At 50.0% G+C, this 10,944-nt stretch overlaps 2 protein-coding genes across 12 annotated transcripts in view; one reads left to right on the top strand and one right to left on the bottom strand.

Annotated features, from left to right (window-relative positions):
• SHROOM1 (shroom family member 1) overlaps positions 1–3,572 on the top strand; it is a 14,791-nt gene extending 11,219 nt beyond the window's left edge. For 8 of the 11 annotated variants that reach the window (XM_023516337.1, XM_023516332.1, XM_023516364.1 and 5 more), the window contains 3 exons: positions 65–337; positions 430–660; positions 2,624–3,270. In XM_023516337.1, the coding sequence (XP_023372105.1) occupies positions 65–337; positions 430–660; positions 2,624–2,827 (708 nt within the window). In that variant the 3' untranslated portion in view covers positions 2,828–3,270. The other 3 variants (XM_023516361.1, XM_023516349.1, XM_023516359.1) reach the window with 3 other exon arrangements.
• A 3,988-nt stretch (positions 3,573–7,560) lies between these two features.
• On the bottom strand, positions 7,561–9,222 carry SOWAHA (sosondowah ankyrin repeat domain family member A). Its single transcript, XM_003782201.2, has one exon. It carries the CDS (start codon positions 9,220–9,222, stop codon positions 7,570–7,572), a length of 1,653 nt encoding a protein of 550 aa, XP_003782249.1. The 3' UTR covers positions 7,561–7,569.
• Positions 9,223–10,944: the final 1,722 nt, after the last annotated feature.

The following is a 10,944-nucleotide window of genomic DNA, read 5'->3' on the forward strand; positions in this document are numbered from 1 at the left end:
CCAGAATCTGGGCAGAGAAGTCAGGGGCCTAGCAACAGCTTGAGTACCCAGACCCTCCCTGCAGGTGGAGCTAGCCAGTCTCCTCCAAAAGATGCTGTGGGGCCTTCATTCCGAGCAGGAGCGGCTGCAGGAGGCGGCCCAAACACTGGCCAGGAGCCAAGCGGCTCTGGAGGTTGTAGTGAACCAGGCCTGTGAGCCCCGGGAGCTGGAGCGGTTCAGCCGGTTCATGGCCGACCTAGAGCGTGTGCTTGGACTCCTGCTGCTGCTGGGCAGTCGCCTAGCCCGTGTGCGCCGCGCCCTGGCCTGGGCGGGCGCCGACGGAGACCCTGATGAGCGGGTAAAAGGGGTTCAGGCCTGAGTGAGCAGGGCGGTGAGGGGTCTGTCGTCTGGAACCATCCCTGGAGCGGCGTTGTGGTCTCCTTGCTCCAGGCTTCTCTGTTGCGGCGACTGGAGCTCCTGCAGCGGCAGCAAGAGGACGCCAAGGAGCTGAAGGAGCACGTGGCACGGCGTGAGCGAGCTCTGCGTGAGGTGCTGGCTCGGGCACTGCCGGTGGAGGAACTGCGTGCCTATAGCGCCCTGCTGGCTGGCAAGGCTGCTGTCCTGGCCCAGCAGCGCAGCCTGGACGAGCGAGTCCGCTTCCTTCAGGACCAACTGGACGTGGTCAGTAGCGACCTTGGCCATCATTCTCCATCTCCCAGGCTGGCCCAGCCCCCAGAGACCTGTTTTCCAGATAAACAGCCCTTACCTCCTCCCCTTACCTAGTTATGGGTGGTTGGAGGCAGCATCCCTACATCTTACCCACATAACTGGGTGATGCTGGTTTATTCGGTGCTTTTCCCTTGAGGGGGTGGGGAGGACCCAGTCCAGACGTTCCAGGATATTCCTTCAAAGTGTTTTCATGTGGCCTTACCCAAATCTGTGGGTTATTTGGTAACTAACTTACGGTTCCTAAAAACTGCAGTATTATCCCATTATGTGATGAGAGAGAGGCTGTCGGGGTTGGTTGGAGGGAGGAGAGACAAGTGTGAGGAGCACTTCAACTTAAGGTGTAAAAACAGCCTTTCCCCGCCCCCTTCAATAAAAAGTAATAAGAGAAATCTGTGTTGCCTGCGGCACAACTGGTGGGATGGGGTGTGTTCTTGTTTACAAACACAGGCATGGCCCTGTCTGACCAGAGCAGAAGGGGCATTTGTTGGCAGAGTATCAGTTAGCTCTGGCAATGATGCAAGGAAGCCTGGAGAACCAGGCTTGAAAATGGAAGGGAGCAGGTACATACTGGGCCCCCACAGACCACTGTCAGTAATCTGTTCTGGAAACTACATCACTACTGCGAAAACCTAGGTCTGATTGGCTGAGTCCAGGGTTCCTTAGTTGGTTTTAGCCAAATTCCCACCTTCAGCAGTGAAAGAGGTCATCCTTCCCTTCAGGACCCAGCTATAGGGAATTCCCCCCAAATTGAAAATGGGCTCAGATGCTTGCTCCCTAAATACCCTGACAAATAAATGTTCAATATACGAGGACATTTGGGGACATTCATTCTAAGACTCAGAAAGAACTTTTTTCCTTTTCCAGTTATGAAAAAGTTCTTGAAACTCAGTATCAAAACTGAGTTTATCCTTTTTTCCTCCAGAGACAGCCAGGCCTGAGGGCAGTGCAAGGTGGGAGCTGAAGCTGTGGGGGGAGGACTCTGGAGGGGCAGCTGTTATTGCATGCCAGCAAGGCCAATCTAGGGGGTGGGTGGGAGTGGGAAGTAAAAGGCTGGCATGGTAGGACACCTAAAACAAACCCCTCCATTTGTATACTAGCCCTGTGTACACAGAAGCACAGGTTCTCAGATATACACGTGAAAATCTGCTACAGTATTTGTAGCTACAAGTCCCAGGAACAAGAACATTGTCATTATTCTGCAAATAGTTGGTCTATTTTTGTAAGTTGGGCACATTAAAAGGCACATGTATGTGTATTTAAAACCAACTGACCCCAAAGTGAGAAATCTCTGCTTCTGGGCTTGTTTTCTGATGCGTATTGTCACTAAGTGCAACTGGTTGGGAATTTTAAATGGTCGTATTCATACCAAAAGCATTAGTTATAACAGTTACGCTATTGAGCACAGAACAATGCTCACATTGTGCCGTTTTATAAAAAACATATGGGGCTCCTGCTGAGGCCATTGCGGGTTCTAACATTTTGCTTTGCTTCTCTCCTTTGAACACTGTGGGCGGGGCGTCCGCTCCAAGGTCTTCAGCCAAGCACGCTCGCTCAGAAGCTACTAATTGCTGCCTTTCCCCACTGTGCGGTCCCCATTACATTCTCCCATTGTAATCTTCTTAGGACACATTTGACGTCGTCCATTAAGCCAGTGGGAATTGTGTATTTCAGACACAGCGTTCCCAACCCTGGCTGGGCGCAGGGAATGCGGCAGTGGGGTGGAGGTGGGGTCTGCCACCTTCCCATTAATGTGGACTTTGCTTCTGTGCTGAGGTTTTCTATGGGGAAATAAATCTGAGGCTTCTGTGCTTATCCCTGCCAGATCCTCAGCACTCTAAAAGTAAGACCACACTTCCTGCAACGATCGTATTGTCTTGCCTGTCTCCTTCTTGCGTCATCCCCCCCCCCCACATAGTTATTTTTTCAGAGGTCCAGAATGAACTCACCACAGACGTTACAGATCCATACCAGAGACTTCGAGACTTTTCGGAGACCAGAAGCCGGGTGGAGCGGTCCTCCAGGACACTGCCAGCAGGGGGCACTGTTTTCCTTACGGAGAAGGATTCTTCCCACGCTTTGCCTCCCGCAGCCTCCCCAGCTACCAGGCCCTCGGGTCTAGCTAGAAGGACTCTGCCTTGCCCTAATGAGCGGAGACCTTGTTAGGCCTGGAAGCTGGACGTCGGAGGAAATTCCGGCCAGCCAGGCAGGAAAAGCCTGGCTTGCTTTCCTTCGCCACTAGGCCTTCGTTGAAAGGCTGTTGGCTAATGAGAAACGGGGGAGAGGGAAGGTGGGGATGTTGACCTCCAGCATCAGTAGCAAAAGAGCCTTACACGGTTTCCCATTCTGGAAGGAGGGTTGCAGGGGTCTCTGCTGGGCTTTCTGCCTCCCACCCGCTTCAGCCGCCCGCGCCCGGGCCCGCTGGTTGCGGCGCCCCCGGGCTTCGGGGGCGGGCGGCTGGGGCTGGCGGTGTTGCTGGGCAACAGGCAGCCGTGCGGTCGCCTCCCGCTCGCCGCACTCCGCCCCCGCTGCTCCTCCTAATATGGATTTAATTAGTGTACTTTTTACCTTCAGACTGTAAATTGGAAATAGAAGAGGAAAGCGGTGTTCCGCAGCGCCCCAAACCGGCGCGCAATCTGTCTCGAACATTCTGCTCGGCACAAAGCGTACCTCTGCGAGCGGCTGGCGTCGACCTCGGGGAACCTCGCGGGGACGAATTGCCCGGCTGTTCATTCACTTGTAAATCACAAGCTTCTGAGGAAATTTAGGTCAGAAGAGGTTGAGGGCCTCAGAAAGAGGTGAGGGGAGTTTGTGGACAGGGGAAGACCCGAAGCGGCAGTTGCAATAAAGCAATTAGGACCCTGTCACAGACTGACTACTGCCTAGAAGGTCACGTTGGGCCGTTACTTGTTGTCTCTGATATTTAAATCAGCACCCACTTTCTGAGAGAATTATTTTACCCCTTTGGGGGGCGATGTGGGGATCTCCCTGTCTCTTTCTTCCCTTTTCCCTGGAGGCACACCCGAGGCCACCCCGTTTTACAGGTTGAAGTCCAGAGGTGTGGCAGTTCCCAGCTATGGGTGAGGCCTGTTGAAGGCAAAAGGCTATCTGGAGGGCAATAGGGAATCTAATTATGAAACCATTTTAAATGGTAAATAATTTCTTCCAGGAAAAGGCCAAAAAAGAATGGGCATATGGGTCAGGGGTAGGCCTTAACTGTGTGGGGAGGGCTGCTTTCAGCCCAACTGGTTGATTGGCAGCGGTTTAGCTCTTAAAGGTGGGAGTAGGGATGCTGGGAATGTCACTTAAGACAGACATTATTGCTACAGAGGGTGCAAAAAAATGTATACACATTTTTAAGAAAGGAAAAAACTATTAAAATGCTCAGTATATACTGATAACAGTTATCTTGTATGTCTTATATCTCTTGTAATTGCAGAAGTCAAACATGACTTGAGTATTACAATTTTAATACAGTTTTCCTCTTTCTTAAATGTGTTACATTTTTTGGCACTTTAACTAAAGTGATATCACATACAGAACATGGGCTTATTTGCCTTCTTGTGAGAATACATTTTCCCTAGCACAGTTGTTTCTGTATACAAATACTAACATGATAAAAGAAGGGTGGTTTTGCAAAGCAAATCCACAAGCTAGAGCTGTTTGGAATGCAGCCATTTACCCCCCATGGAACCAACTCTGCACTTCTGGTAATATTTCAGGTTGGTGCTGCAATTTATAAGGAGTTCCACCTGCTTACTCCATATGCTCTTCCTTCCCCATAGCCCGTAGGTATGGCCTGTCTTCTGTCCCACAGTAAGGGAGATGGGAGGTTGGAGAATTGGGTGACTTGCGTGATGTCACTAAATAAGTAAAGAGGCAGAGATGAGACCACCCTACTTCCTGTGACAGCCTCACGAGAAGAGAACCACGATGCTATCCCAGCATCAGGATGCTATCTGGCCTCTCCACTTACTAACTTTGGGCCAGAACAAAGACTTACTCCCAACCTTTCTAGGCTTCAGTTTCCTCATTTTAAAACCAAGATATAAATAGTACATACCTTATAAGGTTGTGATTAATACCTACAGAGTTTTGAACTGTGCCCAGCACTTGATAAATGCAGGTTCTACAGTATAAGCATTGCCCTTGATCTTTATTAGGCAAGTGCAGCATGCTCAAGAATTACTCCCAACCTCCACTGAAGACAATGTAAAGCTTTATCAAAAAGCTTGCTATGCATATGACTCATACACATCTACATTAACAATTAACTTCTCCTCCATTAAAAGGAATGATTCTCCTCCTGACAGTTATTACCAGCTGAATTGCCTTAACTGTAGAAAGCAAGGTGGGGTTGGGATGGGGAAGCTTTGGCCTCCAAGGAAAAAGCAGTGTTTTTTTTTTTTTAAATTATCACTTTACCATCTTGGTTAAAATTTTTTCTTTATGTAGGTCATACCTATGTCTGTGACCTTGTAACCCTGTCTCCATCAGCCCTTTAATAGTTTGTCTTCTAGATCTTCAGCTCAGATTACTATAATTGTACCTCCTACAATTTTTCTGCAGAGGCAGATTTAATTTGCATTTTAAAATAATTTATGCAAATTAGCTACCGTCCCAGGCAAGTGGGAAGGTTCAGATTAGCGTCTGCATTTATCTGTATTCTTGGCTACCATATCCATGTGTGCTTGATTCCTTTACTTTGCAGAGCAAACCAAACTCTTTCAAAAATAGAATGCTTCAAAGAGGCAGAAGAGAATTGAAAGAAAAAGGAACACACTAAGAAAAACAAATACAATTGTAAAAGCTGGGAGAATGTTTAAGGGAAGTACATCATCACATAAGCAGGAACAGAGGACTGTTTATTTCATTGCTTAAATCAAAACATTCCACGAAGGACTGCCTTAAATAATTTCAAAGCCTTAACTGATACACATGGGGAGAGAATGGCCCATTACCCTGTGCCACAAACACTGTTTAATATAACTAATGACATGCAAACACAATTTGAAAAATTAGAGCATATCAGAATATGATTGAAGTACGGCTGTCTGAGCAAATAGATTCCACATCTTTAAAACAGGAAATAAATACATTATAATTACACTGTGTTGAACCGGGGAAATCTCACAACCCTACAACCTCAATTTACAGATAAGAATAAAGGCGCAGGGAAGTTAAGCCACTCATCCAAGTTCACTGAGCAAAGAGATTCTGCTTTTGCTATTTTGGAATAAGTTCTCTGCTTTCAAATTTTTTTTTTTTTTTGTAGAGATACAGTCTCAATGTATCGCCCTTAGTAGAGTGATGTGGCGTCACACAGCTCACAGCAACCTCCAACCCTAGGCTTAGCGATTCTCTTGCCTCAGCCTCCCGAATAGCTGGGACTACAGGTGCCAGCCAATTTTCCTGTTGTAGTTGGCCAGGGCCAGGGTTGAACCTGCCACCCTCGGTTTATGGGGTCAGTGCCCTACCCACTGAGCCACAGGTGCCACCCTCAATTTTTTTTCTAATGGATATCATAGACTTTTTGTTTGTACAGAACTTTTTTTTTTTTGAGACAGAGTCTCACGTTGTTGCCCTTGGTAGAATGCTGTGGTGTCATAGCTCACAGCAACCTCAAACTCTTGGGCTCAAACAAACTTCTTGCCTCAGCCTCCCAAGTAGCTGGGACTATAGGAGCCTGCCACAATACCTAGCTATTTTTAGAGGCAGAGTCTCCAACCTATGAGCTCCTGCAATCCACCCCCCTCAGCATCCCAAGTGCTGGGATTACAGGTGTGAGCCAGCTTGCCCAGCTGTACAGAACTTACTTGCTCTTTAATTGTATCCATTACTATTTATTTATTTTTCCATTACTATTTAATCAGTTATTTTTCTTGTGTAATGCTATGACATTTTTCTTTTTGAATATTTACTTTATGGCTAAGCTGGATTTGGAAACCACAGATTCAGAAACATGATGCAAAGGTGCAATTCACAAATCACAATTTAAAAAAATTAAATATTCGTGCCAAATCAAAATAATCATCCACCACTGCCAAACACTCATTTACATTTCACTATGAAGAAAACTACAATTTTAAAATATTTCCCAAAATGTTTCTTTTCTCTTTGTCATCTTTACTCCCAAGATGCACTTGTTTCCAAATATTTAGCATTCACAGTACAACTGAAATTAATTACATTCATAATGGTCACAATGATTATTCTGCATTCAAGACTCTGGAATCCTGATTGCCTCAAATGAGGTAGATAAACTTTAAAGAGTTTGTTGGTTGGGACACATTTCCTTTAGATCTTGATAATCTATTTTTTAAATAGAATTCCAAAATATTTAGCAAAAAATTGAAAATGTCTGAGCATTTTGCCTAAGAGTGGAAAAATATAATTTCAAAAGGGTATTACTAAAGTTGCTTTACCTCATTTCAATTTAAAAACAGAATAAAAGCGTCAAATTACAAAACTACCACATATCTTAAAGCTGACAACATTAAACCTTTAAATATTTAAAGAGACCCTTGCTCTAGTGCTGGCTTGGGGCTGTGTAGGTAGTGGAGACATTCAGGGGCCAGACCAGCTGCTGCCCCTTAACCTTCAACCCTAAATTTCGAGTCTCATGAGTTCAGGCCTGACTACTAGAGTTCTTAGAAGACTCTTAGAGAGATCTGGAATCTCTGGAAACAGGTCAAACTTGAGACAGAAACTGGAGGTGCAAGCCCGTTTGGGTAAAACGGGCTGCAAGGGACAAAGCTGGAAACAGAATGGGGCTGCAGGTAACGGGCCCCAGCCTTGGATAGGCTTAGACTTTGTGTGTGGGAGATCTGGATAGATTACCCTAGGCCATAGCCCCTGGGACCATCAGGTTGTGGGAGGCAGACTGGGCACTAGACCAGCAAAAGGCCCTGGAGTAGGTCGACGAGATATTTCAGAGAAGGCTGGAAGGCCACCGCGGATCTTTGTCTTTTTACGTGGAGCCATGGGCGAGGCGCTCAAAAATTTGCTGAAGGAGCTGGACTTCCTCAAGCCTCGGGCCAGGTCCTGGAGCATGATGTCGTCCGCCAGGACACCCAGAAACGCACTGGTGGTGGAACCGAGGATGGTGGCAGCAACCTGCACTGGGCGCCGGGTCGCAATACTGCCACTTCCACCGTCGGTCGCATCTGGCTCTGGCGTGGCTCGCAGGCCCGGGTCGCCGAGTAGGCGTCGCAGCGCATACGAGGAGCCGGGCCGCAAGTACTGGTAAGCTCGACGGCCGCTGTGGTCACGCACGTGCACCTGTGCACCCAGACGGACCACTAGCAGCACGGCAGCGTCCTCGTGGCCGTGCAGAGCGGCCAGGTGCAGGGGTGTGTAGCCGCCGTGCGAGCGCGCATTTACATCGACCGGCGCGCCCCCACGCCGCGCCACCTCCACCACCTGCAGCGCCATCTCCCGGTCGCCGCTCTTGGCGGCCCAATGTAGAGCCGTGAAGCCAGAGATGAAATCGCGCTTGGCCGCCAGGCCGCCGTCGCGCAGCAGCATCCCGTGGAGTTGGTGGGTCCAGTGACCACTGGCCGCCCTCACGAGCCACTCGTGCTCAGACGGGTCCAGGGGTACTGCGGACGGCGGCGGCGCGGCGGGCACCTCCTCGGTGTCCGGGCTGAGCAAACGCGGGCCAGCACGCGACAGGCGCCTCAGGTGCGGAGAGCGGCCGGGGCCCAGGCTGAGGCCCAGGCCGGACTCCTCTACCGACAGCCGCCTCAGCAGCAGCGGGGAGCTCCGCGGGCTGGGTTCCTCCGACAGCTGCCGGCGCAGGCCCTGGTCCTCGGCTCGGAGCCGGAGCGCAGCGGGGCCCGGGACGCAGCGCACCGGCAGCATGCAGGGCTTTTGCGGCGGCGCGCGTGGGACGGCGGGCTGCGGGGCTGGCGGCTCCACGCTGGTCGAAACCTCCGACGGTGCCCGAGAGGGTGGGGACACTTCTGCGGAGAGTCCTTCTGCAGGCTGAGCTAGCTGAATGGTTGGCACTTGGGGGTCGGCGGGGCCACCTGGCTGGGGGGCCGAGCCTGACCACAGCTCCCGAGTTGGCTGAGTGGGCTCAGAGACCAGAGCCCCGGGGGCGTCTTGCGGCTCCGATGGCTGAGCCAGGTCCTCTGACGAGTTCACCGAGGCCAAAGATAGAGCTCTTGGGGGTGAGTGTTCTGGAGAGACAAGAGTGTCTTGCGACAGCGGGGCTGATGCCGCGGGCGGGCAGGAGAGCAAGGGCCCTGGGCCCTCTAGGGACCGTGGCTTCTTCCTTAGCACAACGAACTTCACGCCGTCGAGCTCCTTCACCACGGCCACGTCGTTGACGTACTGTTTGAAGCGGTCCCTGCGGGCGGCTCGGCCGCGCGGGTCGCCGGCGTCCAGCAGCGGCTTGAAGCGACTCAGCAGTTCCGCGTTGGGCACCTTGCCGCCGCGCTCTTGCAGGAAGCCCAGCACTGCAGCCTGGCTCACCCCGGCGGCCGCAGCCGCTGCGGCGGCGGCTAGCGCCATGGTCAGTCCCAGTCCTGGAGGGGAGCTGGGGTCACCCCTCCCGCTGGCTCTCGGTTCCCGGCCGCTGGGACAGGTGTCCCCAAGGGACGCGCGGGAGCGGAGGTTTGAGAGTCTCGGCCGCCTCGGCCGCACTCACCTGATCGTTTTCACCGCGGCGGGACGGGCGTGTACCCGGAGCTGCATCTTGGTCACGCCCACGCCGCCTGGCCGCTGTGTCGCCGGGCAAAGGGCGCTGGGGGCTGCGGCGAGGGCCCCCCACCAGCGCCCCGCCGGGCCCTCAGCCTTTGGAGTAGGTTTCTCCCTTCATATTCTGTCCAATGGGCGCCGGGTTCCATTCCCCCCACTCGCGGTACTCGCCTTACAGGTGACAGCTGCCACCAGCAATGCGAAGGAACTGGGGGAGCGGAAATCCCCCCCGCCCCAACCTTGGAATTAAAGGCGCAGTGCGCATCAGCTCGCATCCTGGTTGCTAGGTGGGTGTGTGTTCTCTAGGGATGCTGCGGACGACCAGAAGGAATGGATTTTTATTCTTTTAAGAAATATTTAACCACTAAAAATACCTGCCACGATTTAAAAGCAACAATTGTTTTTAAAAAGACATCAGCACCTCTACAGCTTTCCGGTGAGCTTCATTCAGGGGAACAGCTTCATTCAATTTACAGTAAAACAATTCTCTATGTGTGCCATGCTCATTAAAGGAGGCTTAGAGAGATGATTTAAAGAGCAATTTTCTCATTATAAAATAATACATTTTACATAGAATTTTGGGAACAAAATCACTGGAAAACGTAAAGAAGGCAAAAAAGTCATCTGAAATCACCATTAACATTTGAAATAATACCCCCCCCACACACGTGTACATGTCCATGCTAAATAAAGCAACAGCAGGGGCATGCTATATTTTTAAAACTTCATTTAGTCCACCTAGCTTGTGCCAGGATCTTTTCCAGCAGCAGTATATCCCTTAGCAAGAAAGATTAAACACGCACACCCACAACCTGATCTAGTGGAGCTCATAGATTGGTGGAGAACAGAAATAACGTAAGTAATATGGGGAATCTGAAAACTATAATATGCTAGATAAATACTGTGGATAAAATAGAGCAGGGTAAAACAGATGGGGAAATGGTTGCAACTTTGAACTGAATAATCAGGGTAGGACATGTTGTGAAGGTGACAAAGGAGGATTTGAAAGAGATCAGGGAGTTATATAGAAAGAAGAGTTTTCTTAGCCCAAGGAACTGCTGGGGCAAGGGTGGAATTAGTTTTCTTTCTCTTTTCTTTTTTCTTTCTTTTCACAGAGTCTCACTCTGTTGCCTTGGGTAGAGTGCTGTGGCATCATAGCACGAGCTTGAGCCATCCTCTTGCCACAACCTCCAGAGCTGCTGGGACCACAGGTTCCTGCCACAATGCCCAGCTAGTTTTTCTTTCTTTCTTTCTTTTTTTTTTTTTTAGTAGAAATGGGGGTCTGGGTCTTGCTCGAGCTGGTCTCAAACTCCTGAGCTCAGGCGATCCACCCACCTTGGTATCCCAGAGTGATAGGATTACAGGCGTGAACCACCGTGCCGGGCCTGGAATTAGTTTCTTAATTTACAAACACAGTACTACAAATATTTGACAAATATATAACCAGAGGCATACCCTGTAGTATCAATATACCCTGTAGTATCTATTAATCTACATCAGAATGATTGCAGTGCCCTGGGAAGAAGGTTTTTTTTG

Source organism: Otolemur garnettii, unplaced genomic scaffold (genome assembly GCF_000181295.1).
Source record: "Otolemur garnettii isolate 467f Iridium unplaced genomic scaffold, OtoGar3 scaffold00003, whole genome shotgun sequence".
Lineage (NCBI taxonomy): Eukaryota > Metazoa > Chordata > Mammalia > Primates > Galagidae > Otolemur > Otolemur garnettii.